The following is a 17,024-nucleotide window of genomic DNA, read 5'->3' on the forward strand; positions in this document are numbered from 1 at the left end:
ATTGGATCAAACTAAATCATTAACAAGTAATCCCTAAGAAATATTGTTACAAGGACATTGAGTTGAAGATTATATGGACACTCCAGTGCAAAAAGACATCATTATATAAATACAGCAATACTAGTAATATCCCTGAAATTGGCACTTGGGACATTTATATCTGGAAAATTGCTTTTTATTAGTAATATCCCAAAATCCTCTAACTATTTCGAGCTGGTCGATATTTCTGCTCCCGTTGAGACTGCAAGTCATCTTCAGTTATATTCTAGGCACGATTGGCTGTGCTGGCCTTATTTACTCGTAGTTGAAAGCATATATAATCTCGGAACAACCACTTTAGGCAACGTTGTAAAGTATGCAGGGCATACAGACATGCAGCCGATTGTATAAAATTGGATAACTTTTTTGGTTTGGTTAGCCGAAATGTTAATTGATTTTTCCATATTTATCCAATAATAACTATCGATCTATTTAATAATTGAAATGCACAACTATATAATATGTGAACTAGCCAAAAGGTTATTTGTGAAAAAATTATCATAATGTCATACATCTGCATTCATAATGTCATACATCTGCATTCATAATGTCATACATCTGCAGTCATAATGTCATACATCTGCAGTCATAATGTCATACATCTGCAGTCATAACGTCATACATCTGCAGTCATAATGTCATACATCTGCAGTCATAATGTCATATGCAGTCATAATGTCATACATCTGCAGTCACATCTGCAGTCATAATGTCATACATCTGCAGCTAAGTGTATAAAACTGGTTAATTCTTTGGATTGGTCTTAAGTTAACCACGGCGTTTATTAATTGGTCAATCTTGATAACAAAATACTAATAATCAATAAAGCATTTTCAAACTAACCAAAATATAAACTGTGGACAACATACCAACGTTTCATACACTTTGCTCCAGGCTGCTACTGTATGGCGGTGGTCAATTGTATAATAGTGGTTATTTGTTTTAAATGTTTAAAGTTAGCCAAATTGTTTATTGATTGGTTTAAATTCGCAAACTAACCAAAATATCTCATTAGGACAACTCATACAAAAATGATACAAATGTTGTCTTCAGAATTACCGATTCGTACAAAGAGAACCGTTCCTTTAAGGTTTTCGATGAAATTTGGAGTTTTATCAGTGAAATAACAACAGTAGAAATATTTCACTTCAAACTAACGAGTGAAAATATCAACTTTAAGAACTACTTTTAAAAACAATGGTAGTTACTTCCCCTTGATCAAAACATCACTGTTGAACCAGCAAAAAAAAGAAAATCTGATATTAAAAAAGGTCGCATAATTATGTTCAAATTAATACAGACGAAAAAACATCTGCTCAAACACAAATTCTATGTTATATCATCCGTCAAATATCTTTTGGAACTGTTTGACGTTGTAGTTTGAACTTCCCGGAAAATTAACATAATAATTAACGTACTGTTACCCCACGTCTACAAAACTGTCAACAAACAAGGTGATCTTCACCATTTATCTGGGGAACGACCCGTTTCAAGCAATTCAGACTGATTACTCATAATGAGTGGTGATTACCCATGTTAACAATTTTAGAACTTGGGAAACTGTTTTTAACCAATGTCAATTCATATTTGGTTTGCATAAACGTTTAACATTTCTATTTATTATTCAGCAAATGGCGACCAGTCTAATATTTTGTCATGCATTCATGCCCTGACCCAGTGCCGTAGCCAGACTTAAAAAACACCGAGGCAGAACGCTCTATGGGGGTCCGGGGGCATCCCCCCCCCAGAATATTTTTTGCAATAAGCGATTTCCTGCATTCTTTGGTCGATGGTTTGTGTACATTGAGGCAAATGATGGAAGTGGAAAGAGGTTATTTTTAGAGCTATAGAAATTGTTATATGCCCCAAAAACACCGAGACAGGTGCCTCCGTGTGCCTCAGTGTAGCTACGGCACTGTGACCCATTCAAATATGTTCTTGCATTAACTGTTACTACTAGAAAACATAGATGCATTATTAAAAGTTTATTGAAGAATGCTCAATTAATGGTTGCATTAAAACACGAGTAAATAACAAACTATAAAAAAACAAATCTTGGAAAACTGTTTCTCCGCGATCCGGAAATTGATATGACAAAAGAACATATCTTGGAAAACTGCCGAAATACACATTTTTCTTAATAACTCTTTTAACCATTAATATCAATTTTCGAGCGTAAATTTGAAAAAATGCGATCTGTTATCAACATTCATATACCACTGATTTCTGATCACTGATTGGCTCATTCCAAAAAAAAGTTGTCAAAATGGTCAATCTGTGAGAGTGCAGCCTTAATCCCGAAGATCGCAAAACGATTCAATCACCTTTTACCGACAATATAGAAACTAAAATATATAATGATTGAGTGTGTTATGTCACTGTATGAATAGACATGCTTGTTACAAAATAACTTAGAAGTCCACTGACACAAACGCCTTGAAATACGGATTCAGAGTCATATTACACTGATATAATTGCAAGCGGCTTATAAGTATCTTCCATGGACGAGAGTGTAAGATAGGTTCATCCCAACCCTCGCGTAGGGTGTTTTGCGGAAACGAGTTTTACCGAGTTTCCGCAGAACACCCTACGCGAGGGTTGGGATAAACTGTTCTACTGCAGCAAACCATTATTTATATTTATGTTGGCTGCACGATTATTTTGCTTTAATTCCATGGTTTCAGTAACAGAAGCGTGTTTCTTGATTAGTATCTACACAATATTTTCACTTAAACGGTTCACGTACGTACGTTTATTCGGAATCATTTAGTACAAAGGTTACTCATAAAAGTTAAAAATTCTGTTTTCCAAATAACTCTATAGTAACTTTGAACTTTCTTGCCATTACGAGTAATTTCAAAATATTAACAACTTTTTAACGTTTTTTCAATATGACCGACAGAAATACAACTTAATCATCAATTATTAATAGATGCTATTTATTCGTTAAGACAAAGTCATTAAATGACAACTTCTGAAATTCAACAAGTTAGTATTGATAGTCGTAGCCGGCTGCGGTCATCACCCCCTTGACCCAGTCCGTGTATTGGCTTACATCCTCGAAGATACCAGGCTCATTCGCTAACGTGCAGTTACCCCCTGACGACGCAAGGCCTGTGAAGTTAATGTAATTTATAACATGTGAAGATGAGATTGAGACTAAAGGATCAAGCACAGCAGCCAACATTTCAACTATAAACAAGGATAAAAGGCAAACACAGACTCTACGAGAAAGACACACATGGAAATATCGCTTTTGGATGATCAGTGAAAACACTTAGGGTTTTTAAATATGTTTAAGAGGTCAGAACCTCACACAAAACTCCTTAACGATATAACAACCACACACTAAACCCATTTACGATATCAAAATCTCACACTTAAACGGTAAGCGAGATCAAAATCTCATACAAAACCAGTATAACGGAATCATAATGAAAGATCGCAACCTCACACTAAAATTTGTATATCAAATTATCTCACTTTACCCGTTCACAAAATCACAAACTTGCACTTAATCGAAATCTATCAATACTAACCTGTTGTATACACAAACACAACCTAGGACTATACCGGTTAATGAAATCACAACCTTGGTCTAAACCGGTACACAAGATCACAACATAAGGCTTAGCCAGAATACAAGATCACAACCTCGCATTTAACCAGTATATGAGGTCGTATCCTAAGACTAAACCGGTATACGAAATCGCAATCTAGGACTAACCCGTATACGAGTTCAAAACCTTGGACTTAACCGGTATATGAGATAACAACCTCACACTAAACCGGTATACGAGTTCACAACTTTGGACAATACCGGTATATTAGATCAACACCTAGGACTTAACCGATATACGAGACTACAGCCTAGGACTTAACCGATATACGAGACCACAGCCTAGGAGTTAGCTGGTAGGTAAATGAGTTCACATCCTAGGACTTAACCGATATACGAGACCCTAGCCTAGGAGTTAGTTGGTAGGTAAACGAGTTCACATCCTAGGACTTAACCGATATACGAGATCACACCATTGGACTTAACCGGTATACGAGACCACAGCCTAGGAGTTAACCGGTATACGAATTCACAACCTAGTACTTAACCGTTATACGAGATCACACCATTGGACTTAACCGGTATACGAGTTCACAACCTAGGACTTAACCGGTATACGAGTTCACAACCTACGACTTAACCGGTATACGATCGCTAGTTCACAACCTAAGACATAACCGGTATACGAGTTCACAACCTAGGACTTAACCGGTATACGAGATCGCAATTTAGAACTAAACCGGTTAAGTTTTCTTTTTAAATGTGTATGAATCCTTGTTATTGTGGTTTTGTTTTCTACTTTGTCCTTGACTGTACCGGCGAGAGTTCCCTACCCACTTAAACCACAATATTTGTTTACTAAAAGGTGTTTTTTTGAATTGGTGACAAATCATGAGCGAACATTGATATAATATAATGATAATTGAATCATTGTACACTATAGGACGAAAACACAAATAAAGGAGAAAAAAAGATAAACATAATGACAAAGTGTCTTCATTCTCTGTACATATCCTCATAAATTGAATAAAACAGAAATCAACATATAGGTCCTGTGAGAACACATGGCCGTTTTGACAGACGAGTTTTAATTTTCTACACCAAATTTTAGATGATTAGATCAAAATTAATCTCCGCCCAAAACTGCCTGCCGTTTAATTGTTCATATCGTGTTGACAGTATATCAATTCCAAAGATGCCCTTTAGAGGTCTGAGGAGATGACTGTTAAAAAAGCGAGCACTGTTGAGATATTGAAAATAAAATTCATTTTCTACGTTGAAGACGTTCCATTTGCGTGTGAACTCAAATATATCATTTAGAAACAAAACAAGAGATGTCACTGTAAGTGACAAATGCACACGAAGTGCTACTCAATTATGATTCAAAGGTTATATAGAGAGGAAACAAAAGCAATTAGTAGTAAATGTGTGGAAGAAGAAAGGAGATGAGACGAATGGACGGACGGACTTTAGTGGTAGGGACACGGGTCTCGCACGCGACATGTCGTCTTGGTATGTCGAAAACGTGTGACAAGTTGTTTTAAAATGTGTCCATGCAAGAGAAAGTACTAGCTCGGACATGCCCACCTATACTTTATATCCTTATGTGCAGTATTCCATAGTAAAAACACTATGTGTGACCTTGACCTTAGAGGTAGGAACAGAGGTCGTGAAGGCGACACGTCGTCTTGGTATGTCGAACACACGTAGCGAGTTATTTTAAAATCTGTCCATACAAGAAAGTTACAGTCCGGACACGAGGAATTGAGCAGGTCGGGCGGACGGACGGTACGGATGGTGCGATTTACTATGCCCACCTTCGGGGGCAAAAAAGACTAAATTGAAATACAATCTTACTCTCTTTCGAAAAAAATACTCTAGGTTAATAATCAATTATCACCATTTATTTGATATACGAGATCATCCCTGGTACGAACGTTTTGTCCGTCATACGTATTAAGTGAAGTGTTAAATAATATAAGATATGGCATCACACCTGACAGCTAAACACATTCATTACGCATGCGCGAGGGATGTGAAGCTCATGTGAAGCTCAGAAAGTTTGAATCAATAGGTTATCAAGAAAAGGCAATTTAGATATAATAAGTTACGGGGTTAGAAGGTGACGCGATACGGGGCAAAGGAAACCATATCGGGTGAGAGCGAAGCCCGGATATGGTTACCTTTGCCCCGTATATCACATATTGGGTCACCTACTAACACCGTAACGTATATATCAAGTCGAATACCTGTTAAAATGTTTCATTTATTTATCGCAATATTCGTCGAAATCGGAAAATAGACGCCATTTTGGTACAATATAAATTTGGTGACCCAATATAGAAAAATATTGGGTCACCGCGTGACCAGTTTTGGACCAATGGCGTTGCGTCATTTATGATGGAGGCGTGATATATATTAAGTATTGTATGCAACCACTACAACTACTAAATAAATTAAGTAACATACCCTGAATGTACCAGGCACCGTTTGAATCTTTACACATCAGAGGGCTTCCAATATCATCCTGCAAATAACGATGGTATGGCAACTGTAGTCGTATGAACACAATAACACACAATGCTAATACCATTAAATAGGACAACGTGTGTGTACAACGCAATAAATCTGTACAGCGATAGATATAGATACACCATAACAGGGGTTTATCCTTTTTGTTATTGTGATTTGCCGCCATGAGCTTGACGCGAAACCGGCTTTGCAAATAAAATAGGATAAACCCATGTCATGTCATTTACTTTCTATTTATACCTTTCATGAACCGGCACCTTTTGAAATATGAACATTTGTATCTGGAAACACTATGCTAGAACTGTTAGTAGTGTATGCATAGTGTATGTACGCGCGTGTTTAAAGGTCCGCCTACTGCCAATCATCTGATACACACTCCCTGTGTCAGATTTGGCGTCGACAAAGTATCAGCCAATGAGGTTGTATTCTAAGTCAGTTAGATGACATGAAGTGAATTCTTAATGATTAAAAAGGACTCGTTCGCTACGCTCAATCCGCCCATTCTTAATCATTAAGAATTCACTTCATGTCCTCTGACTATTCCAGACGTTTAAACTTATTCCTTATTTCCTTTTATTCCTTAAACGTATTCTGTGTCACCCATTAACTTGTCCAGTGACCGGCAAATTCGATCATTAGTAACTTGGTAAATATATGGTTTATATCAAATATTTACCCCGCATAAGTCTTCATGCCCAGCACCTATTTCAGAGTCAACCATAACGTTGTCCAGTGACCGGCATTCATGGTCACTAGATATATTATGGTACATATGACATATTTACCTCGCAGAAGTCCTTCCCGCCGTTTTCATGTCCGGCACATAGCTCGGTATCGGGTAGAAAGTCGTCCCAGTGCCCGGCACACACGGAGTCGGCCAGGATCGGCATGTCGACCTGGTTCATTACCTCCTCATCACCCGTGTCTGAAACAACAACAATAGAAAAGATGTCAATTTATTAAGAAAACTGCCGAATATTAAATTTAGTAACGCTTTGAGACATACAGCATCAATTTCGAACGATCAGAGCGATCTGATATATTGTCAGAAGTTTTATATCACTGGTTTCAAGACATATGCGCCAAAATTGGCTCATTCCAAGACAAAAAATAAATAAGTTGTCAAAACGCTCAATCTGTGAGAGTGCAGCTTTAACAGACGGTTAAAGATTTTAGCATCTAAACTAGCCCTAACTGCGAGTGCTTCCCCATCCTGCCAAATAGCAGACCTCGCCAGCTGTGTACGTGTGGCTGGAATCCGGCAGGCAAGCTGGCCGGGTGTGGTCGTTAAATCTGAGGGGATAAAAGAGAAACACCTTTATGTGAGAAACAGATATGTTATTTGTAAAAGTAAACACTCGCATCTTCAATGCCACTTTTATATAAACATTGCCATCAGATTGGTGATGATTACTGATGGCAGTGTAATGTTGCATGATTGCCGTGTAATGTTGCATTATGACTGTGTAATGTTGCATGATGACGGAGTAATGTTGCATGATGGCAGTGTAATGTTGCATGATGGCAGTGAGTGTAATGTTCCATGATGGCCGTGTAATGTTGCATGATGGCAGTGTAATGTTGCATGATGGCAGTGAGTGTAATGTTGCATGATGACAGTGTAATGTTGCATGGTGACAGTGTAATGTTGCATGATAACAGTGTAATGTTGCATGACAGCGTAATGTTGCATGATGACAGTGTTATGTTGCATGATGTCAGTGTATTTTTGCATGATGACAGTGTAATGTTGCATGATGCCAGTGAAATGTTGCATGATGCCAGTGTAATGTTGCATGATGACAGTGTTATGTTGCATTATGGCAGTAAAATGTTGCATGATGACAGTATTATGTTGCATGATGGCAGTGTAATGTTGCATGATGGCAGTGTCATGTTGCGTGATGACAATGTTATGTTGTATGATGGCAGTGTAATGTTGCATGATGACAGTGTTATGTTGCATGATGGCAGTGTAATGTTGCATGATGACAGTGTTATGTTGCATGATGGCAGTGTAATGTTGCATGATGACAGTGTTATGTTGCATGATGACAGTGTTATGTTGCATGATGACAGTGTAATGTTGTATGATGACAGTGTAATGTTGCATGATGACAGTGTTACGTGCATTATGACAGTGTAATGTTGCATTATGACAGTGTAAGACAGAAAGTTTTATTCCTAATAGCATTGTAGGAAACCCATGGCCTATCCATCCCGATGCAGAGGTTAACTTAATATTGGTCACAATTTGCTTTGTGACGATAGCCCTGTGCATTTAAACATAATCTTGATTAGGTCTTAGGTCACTAGGCCTCCTTTTGCCTTGTTAGCGCACTCTCTTCCCATAAAGGCGTCCTGGATTCGATTCTCGGCGTCGGCGAAAGTAAGTTTATGTTGAGGTCATCAACTGGACAATTGGTTTCCTCCGGGTACTCTGCTCTCCCCCTACACCACAATGCCACATGTTTGCGGCGTAACATCGTGCCATTGAGAGTGATTAATACTATGTTGTAATAAATAGTTTCACAATCGTTTTAGAATAAATAAGTTTAAAAAATAGTAACATACACGATCGGTTCTCTTGTCAGGATGAGAGCCACGTCATTTTCCAGGGTGGACGTGCTGTAGTTTTTATGGATAAGTATGCGCTGAATGTGGTAGAATTTCTCGTGCGGATCGCTAGTGCTGATGTTGTATTCTCCGGCATATAACCTCCATAAGTGCAGAGTTTGTTCAGAAACAACGAAACCCGGCCTAGCAACATCCATGAATCATGCATTAAAGCACACTTGGTGATTTTTGTTAAATCTTGGCAATATAATCTAGTTAACAAAATCACATTTAACACAAGACATATATAAACGAAATTTTAGATTAAGTAAGGTCGGGCGAGGAATCACGTGACTTAGAGGGGTTCTCACATGGGTCACCACGGACCACAACCGATGTAAACAAACAACTATATGACGATAATTTCTGATAGAAAAGTCTTGTATAGGCTAGGAAATATTTTCTTATCTTTTCTGTAACAAAAGTTCTTAAGAAAATAAGGTCACTAACTTGTTTGTTTTTCATAGGTTTTGACCCGTGGTGACCTATGTGAGAACCCCTTTACGTCACGTGATTCCTCACCTATTTTTGTTACGAAAAAACCCCTTACAGAACGAAGTTTTGTGCGGCGGTCAGAATTACGTGAGGGTGGAGTATGGCCCCAGACCCAATGATGTAGCCCTGGGGGTCCGTTATCATAACCTGAAGGTGAAACAGAAAATCCATGTAGTAGGTGCATTCAATATAGGCTGTAGGCCGCAGACTTTTATAACCGTATCTCGGAATATTAAGTAGCTTGTTAATAACTCTGAACGTACATGTTTATTTTTTAAAAGTGAACACGAGTGTCACCATAAATGTCACTACATAATAATTACATTCGTCAAGACCTTTGTAAACTAAAGCTTGGCGTCCATATTGTATAACTTGAAAGAAGCTATGACGTCATTGTTTATTTCAGTATTGAGCTCTGATTGGATCAGCGCAATGCTAATTAACCAATGATATATGACGTAACGAATTCAGCTATGCTTCAAACCTTTGTTGTCGGTTATAGATAGATTTATTTCAGTAAGGAATGCACATACATGGACATTTAAAATAAACAACATGTATAGTAAATAACATTATACATACATGATATTTTCAATAGCCATGACAGGCACACCGAACCAAGAATGACACAAAAAAGAGAAAACTTTTATTTCCATTGTGGTCCTTTGTTTTGGTGGCTTGGTATAGGGAGGCATTGCATATTTAAGTAATAATATAGCTGTATTCGAAATTTTACAAATATATCAAAAGTTAGTCTTTATGCATTAAAATAAATATTGCCTTAGTTGTATCACAGTCACTTTACATAATTTAGTAACGTAAAGTTATAAGTTGAGAAAGTTAAATATAATTATCACAATATAGTATGAATATGACAGTATGTAGTACTTATAAAATGCGGGGTTAAGTTAAAATAGTTCCTTTACTGAAAATCTTTGAATAAATAAATGAAAAAACCTTTTAATAGCATAACTAATTATGCCAAATTATCTAAAAAAAGATTCGTTACTAGCAATTTAAAAACAGGTAATTTCTTACTCTGTGCGATACAAGATGGCAACTTGTTCCATAAGGAAATACCAGAAAAGAAGAAGGACTTTAACCCAACACCTTTGACCTCTGGAACAGCATAAGCCCCTTTCTGACATAACCTTGTCCTGTATGTGTGCACAGTATCTTGGGAGATAAAATTGTCTCCCATGTAGTCCGGGGCTATGCCATTTTTTATTCTAAAGACATGACCCAAACTTATCTGGTCTACACGTTTGTTGACAGGTAACCAGTTGAGTAATTTAAAGTGTTCTGGGCCAATGTGGGACCATGCATCTAGATCCAAAACAAACCTCATAAGTTTATTTTGTGTGGTTTGGAGCTTGGTTTTAAGTAACTTGGTCAGACCATGATACCACATAGAACAGGCATAATCAAAATGTCATTGAATTAAGACCATGACAAGGAGTTTCTTGGTATGTTTTGTAAGGTAACCTTTCTTTCGATATAGATATTTCAATCTTGCATTAGCCTTTTTAAATATAGAACGAGCCATAGAATCAAAAGATAGAGTCTGATCAATAGTTGCGCCAAGATATTTAACAGCAGAAGTTGGTTCAATAGTGGTACCATTACATGTAATATCAAGTGTTGAGTTTGACCTTATTTTATGTTTAGACCCAAATAAAATTGACTCAGTTTTGCCTAAATGAAGTGACAACTTATTATCAACCAACCATTGACTGACAAGATGCAGGTCATCTTTCAATGACGTTTCCACAGAAAACTTACATTTACCTGAAACAAGTATGCCAGAATCATCAGCGTATAACAAGAGCTTGTTTTTAACCACGGCTGACATATCGTTTACATAAATCAAAAATAAAAGAGGGCCTAGTATGGAACCCTGTGGAACTCCACATGCAATAGTAGAAGTAGTAGAATATGTACTGGAGACATCAACCAGTTGCTTTCTATCTGAAAGGTAGGATTCAAACCATCTTAAAATGTCATCACCAAGTCCTGCTGATCGAAGCTTCGTAAGAAGGATGGGTTGGTCGACTGTATCGAAAGCCTTATGGAGGTCTAACAGAATCATACCTACTACGTGACCTTTGTCCATTTCCATCCTTATGAAATCTGTTAAATGAATTAGACATGTATCTGTTGAGTAGCCACTTCTAAACCCAGACTGAAATTTATACAATAACTTGTTTACTTTGAAGTATGATTCAACTTGGTCATATACAACCCTTTCATAAATCTTTGATACAATACCTAAAATAGAAACCGGACGGTAGTTACCTACAGAAGTTTTGTCATTCTTTTTAAATATGGGAACTACTCTAGCGGATTTAAGATCATCTGGTACCACACCTTGAATAAGGGATAAATTTATGACATGAGCAGGAGGTTCGGCAATAATAGAAGCTCCATCTTTTTAAAAAAAGAAGACATACCATCTAAACATGTAGCCTTATTAGCACCTTACTGAGATAAATATTTCAAAATCTGAGTTTCAGAAACTAATGAAAAAGAAAAGCTATTTATCAACACGCCTAAATTGGAGAAAAAAAATTGTCACAAAAGTTTTTCCAAACTTATTTACACAAACTGGTAATTTTTCAACAAGCTTAGAGGCAACTGTGGTATAAAATGAGTTAAAAGAGTCGGCAATAGTTTTCTTATCAAAACAAATATCTATACCAATATTAAGACAAATATTGGAACTTGAAGAAGATAACCCTTTCTTAGAAGGTAAGCCAATATTTTTAAGAATAGACCACAGAGATTTTGAATCATTTTTGTTTTCTTCCAGAGTCTCAGTGAAAAGCTTTTCTTGGATGAATCAATAATATACTGTGTTTTGTTACGTAATGATTTAAAAGTACCATAATTTTCTTCACTTCTGACTTTTCGATACTGTTCAAAAGCTGAGTCCCTCTGTTTTATTGCATTTAGGATATCATAATTCATCCATGGTTCCGTTCTTTGTTTAATACGCAGTTGTTTAACTGGTGCAATATTGTTAACAACTGACATAAAAGTATTCTCAAAAAATTCCCAAGCTTCAGAAGCGTTATCAGAAAGAATAATACTTGTCCAGTCAGCAGCTAACAAGTTTCCTTGAAACTCTTCTTTACTATAGTTTTTCATGGATCGTGTTGTAATATTATTATGCGATCCAATAAATTACTTAGAAACCTTTCGCGTACAAAAAATGATGCTGTGATCACTGAAACTTGTTTCAATAACTCCAGATTGTGAAATATTATTCGGATCTGACACTAATATCAAATCTATAGTAGAGGATGTTGTACTACATATCCTTGTAAAATCATGTATCAGTTGTGTAAAATTAGACATATCAATAAAAGAACTAAAAGCAGAAAACAGAGTGCATGGTTTTGACGTCTTAGTGATATAAGCATTATCATACTCAGAAAAATGGCTAGTTGTTGAACACAAACTCTCTAGAAGACTATAAATGTTTGTTTGATGGGGTGGTCTGTATACAAGTCTTTGCGTATGTAAATTAGTACTCCACCACCGTGCCGATTTCTATCTTTTCGTTGAAGTAATTATTAAGTGAAATTTCAGCATCCGGAACCGTGTCGTCCAGCCAAGTTTCTGTGATACATATGCATGCTGCCTTTGTTTGACGTGAGATAATCCGAATTTCATCCAATTTGGGCTGGAGACTTCGCACATTTACATGAATAAAATGAAGGCCACGTTTGGTAAATGCCTTGTAATTGTCAGATATATCACTTCCATTTGCAGGTCCTGGACATGGGTGAACATCGCCACATAAAAGTAAGCATACCGATAAAAAGCTATCATGTCTTTTTATAGAATAGCACGACTGAGTGATCTTCTTCGTATTAGTGGCATACAAACTGGTAAAATGCTGATAAAAAGTAAGTTGGCCATATGAAACTGGTAATATTTCAACAGTGTCGGAAATCCAATTGACGTCTGAATAATGGTACACTTTATATTTACATGAATTGTCTTCTTCAGCGAATCGAAGTAGGTAAAATGTCAATATTAAAAGCGTCTTTAACATATCCATTTTAAAATCTGTCTGTTTGCTTTCTGGTTTCTTCTTGAAATAATAATGAAATTCTTTAAATGTAAACAAGCCTCTCTAGGAAACACAACACCTTGATTGATTTTCTTCTTTGAAGTTAAAGTTCTGACATCCCGAAAAGCCTTGGGCAGCCATTTCAATCTTCGTCACTCTTGATTACCTGCGCCGACGTCAAGGCAATTTGTAGTTTTTCAATGATAACACAATCCATTTTGATAAAATTTAAACCATAAGACGTGAATTTTAATTTGACATCGTTTGATATCATTTTTTTTTAAATTTTGCTTGAGAAATAGCGTTAAAATAATTTATTTTTTGTTGAAATTAATAAGAGCGTCATTTTTTACGACTTGTTATGATGACGTCATTTCCGCTGTCATTTCCGTTACATAATTTTAAGCACAAGTACTTAAGTACAGAAGTTACTACTCATTTTAAATCGTAATGAATATGCGTACTTCATGGAATTTGTAACAACTCCAACAGGTAAATAAAGGCTATGACTTTAATATAGTTCGTTCTTTCGGAAATGTTTTTTGTATACATTTTGTTTTATTTTCTTTATTGATAAGTGTGTTTTTCTATTTTTGTTGTACTCCCTATGTTTGGATGTCTGTAAGAACGTAATAAGAATAAAATTCGTAATAAAAAAGAACTATGTTTAAATATGACAAAAATAACTGTTATTTCATAAAATCTTGTTTTAGATTTTTTTTGGTAAAAATTGTGCAACAATTGTATTCCGTTTGTTCATAACTTGCAATGTTTGAATAGTAAATAAAATAAAAAAAAATGCCAAAGAAATGTGCGACATACGACATATGGCCAGGATCCTGGCACAGCAGTAGTTCCGCCGACAATCCTGGTGGTTACCGGCTGTATCACAGGAACACCACAAGGTACCTGGGTTGGTGCTGGGACACAGACAAATGGTGATAGAGAACTTTATTTGTCACACATTCGAAATTGGTGTCGAGGTTAAGTTAGCTTTTCCCACTTATGTTTATGCAGGTTGAAATACACTACGACCAATATAGTTTGTTTAAGAGTACAGTAGAACCCCGTTGGCTCGAACTTGCTTGGCTCGATTTCATAGTTGGCTCGAACTGGAGGTGGGACCGATTTCTTTATACTGAATGAAAGCATTCTTGCTTGGCTCGAACTCCCCGAAGCTCGAGGTATTTTCGCCGGTCTCTTGGAGCTCAAGCCAACGGGATTCGACTGTATGGTTATAAAGTATCATAAAACATTTTAAATACTTAAATTATCTGGACTTCAATCAAAATGTAATGAAATATGTTAATGTTTGATACTTAATGGTAAATAATGAAATGCAAAATAATATACAGCATATCATGGTAAGTCTTACGAGTGGTTTGTCCAAATGTTGTTACAAAAATGCTCAGGGTGACTACAATCTCGAACCGCATCCTTGTACCTGTACAAAACAGTGAAGTATTAAGAATCTTTCTCAGTTCTGCAAAGAATATCAAAGTCAGGTGTGTTTTTGTTACATATCAATTACTTTAAATATTTTTACCTTGACGTGTGAAGGAAATAGCAGACGATGTACAGACGAAGTTGTGGTAATGGTCTGCAATTGCTCTTGACGTTATCCTTCGTTATATGTAGGTCGTGTTTTTTGCTTTGTCTGTACGCTGTGGCCCTTCTTTTATCAATGCGCGTGCATGCACTGACTGATAGCTGGACTAAATATGAAACATGCCTAGACGTAGACTTCAATGTTTTGCACTTAACCTTTTGCAAAAGATAATTATTCATTTATGCTATTATTTGGTTAAAAATATAGGTTCATTAAAGCATTAATTGAAACCGTATATATACGTAGTTTTTGGTTTTAAGTTTTAATTTGTTAATTTAAATTGTTCATTTCATTCAATTAATGTGTAAAGTGTATGCACAAATAAAGATGCCCATATGATTACAATCAAATTAAGCTAAGACTAAGTAGGCTCTGGTGTCTATATTCATTTGAGGATGTCACTCATTCAGTTTTTTTCGGGGGGGTTCGTTTGTGTTATGCAAGATAGCAAGATAAGTTTTTGTACTAAGGGTTTACGCTTTACACAAAGCACAATTTGGTATGGCCTTAGTTGAGCTTGGATCCTTGCCTTATATCACTAAACAATGTTTATATTTGATTGTTGACGCTTTTGATGGCAGTAGACCTGATAAATGTTTAATGATTAAGATTTGCCAATACTAAAAGAGGTAAAAGCGTATGCCATGTCGCTTTTCTATCATTCCTTCCAACTGCTTATGAGTATGTGATGTGTTGTATGTGAGTATGTGATAACTGGTACAAAAAATGACTTGAATACTTCAGTTACAATGTTTTAGGAATAAATGATCTTTGTCAGGTTAATGTAAAAACATTTACTAAAAAGCAAGAACCTAAGAGAGATGGATACGGGTCGGGTGAGGATAATGTGTAAGGAGAGAGAATAAACGAGAACGGGTTATTGGGAAGGGAAGGGGAGGGTCAAGACGTATGTTGAAGATGAACATACAATCAAAAGGTGTTGGTTAGCGGAATGTAATTCCATAGTCCTCCACTTGAAAAATATTTCAGAATTGATACAAGAAAGTTTTATATAACGTTTGTCGCTATTGTCGCTTGAAACCACGTCATTCATCACATGCTTTGTTAGAAGCATTCTCCGAAACAACTATTGATTATTGGCGGGCAAATCCCAGGGTATCATCTTATAGCCCGCGAATGAGCAGAAACCCAAATGTGAACCAGTTGATGTACTTTTTGAGATCAAAACTGAATAACTAGACATTGCTGAATAAGGACTAATTCTAAGAGTGTAATGAAGTTTTGTGTCCCGAAATCACAGGTCACCGTAGTATAAATAGTACTCACTAACCGAGTTAATTAACATAAACACAACAAGCGTGATCGAGCGTGAATCGCGACTTGTGTGATCTCCTTATAACGACGGTTAAGTGAAGAAACTGAAGCAGATTGAAATCTTCATTTCGTCATGTTACTTCTAAAATGACAAAATATATCTCTGGACACAATGATGTGTTTACATGTTGACATTATTTCCCAAGAAGAACGCACTGTAAATTAAAAATGTCAATGCTCTAGGGAAAAGTGCACCTAAATTCAAAACTTGCCTCTAGTTTGTGAACCTGTCGAGATTAAATCTTGAACTTGCTTCATAAAGTGACGGCCAATAATTCGGAAAATGTGGTTTAGTGTACACAATGTTCATATTATACAATCTTACAACTAAACACACACATGCATTTCACAGTTCACACACTTTTTATAAGTATATTGACATACATATACATGTATATAAAATGAGAACATTACCAAACAAAATGAGAACATATTCTTAATGATATTTTTAAAAAAATAATAATTATAATTACCGCTACCGCTACCACTACCACTACTTCTACTATTATATAGCTTCATTTATTGAACAAAGTTTATATGTACGTCCAGATAGTTTTTGTAATTGTAACAGAGTTATTTGGCTGTCGTGTTCTGAATTCTTTAAATATCATTGACGCCCTCACGACTAAGATTATTACACTTAAATACAATGAAATTCGAGATTGCCTTATGGCGGGAGTCAAGTCCAATAGAACCAATTGGCGCGGGCAGATCCCACTCAAAGAAACAATGTGTATACAATTATATAATGCTTGAAATAT

General features: G+C 36.3%; 1 protein-coding gene across 1 annotated transcript; it reads right to left on the reverse strand.

The window, feature by feature from the left end:
• Positions 1 to 3,028: 3,028 nt before the first annotated feature.
• On the reverse strand, positions 3,029 to 14,980 carry LOC128223721 (plasma kallikrein-like). Its single transcript, XM_052933056.1, has 9 exons — positions 14,866 to 14,980; positions 14,695 to 14,763; positions 14,142 to 14,239; positions 9,297 to 9,388; positions 8,705 to 8,890; positions 7,326 to 7,423; positions 6,916 to 7,055; positions 6,068 to 6,125; positions 3,029 to 3,153 (listed from the first exon to the last, which is right to left on the reverse strand). The coding sequence occupies exons 2-9, from the start codon at positions 14,753 to 14,755 to the stop codon at positions 3,029 to 3,031; spliced, it is 858 nt and encodes a 285-aa protein (XP_052789016.1). The 5' UTR covers positions 14,756 to 14,763; positions 14,866 to 14,980.
• Between the last annotated feature and the right edge of the window lie 2,044 nt (positions 14,981 to 17,024).

Source organism: Mya arenaria, chromosome 2 (assembly GCF_026914265.1).
Source record: "Mya arenaria isolate MELC-2E11 chromosome 2, ASM2691426v1".
Taxonomy (NCBI): Eukaryota; Metazoa; Mollusca; class Bivalvia; order Myida; family Myidae; genus Mya; species Mya arenaria.

Excerpts from the sequence above, each read along its gene's own strand:
- LOC128223721 (XM_052933056.1), bottom strand. The coding sequence starts at position 14,755 with ATGCGGTTCGAGATTGTAGTCACCCTGAGCATTTTTGTAACAACATTT. Across the intron at positions 6,126-6,915 it reads GCGGGAAGGACTTCTGCGAG|GATGATATTGGAAGCCCTCT; the intron begins GTAAATATGTCA and ends CGTTATTTGCAG. Across the intron at positions 3,154-6,067 it reads CGGTGCCTGGTACATTCAGG|GCCTTGCGTCGTCAGGGGGT; the intron begins GTATGTTACTTA and ends TTAACTTCACAG.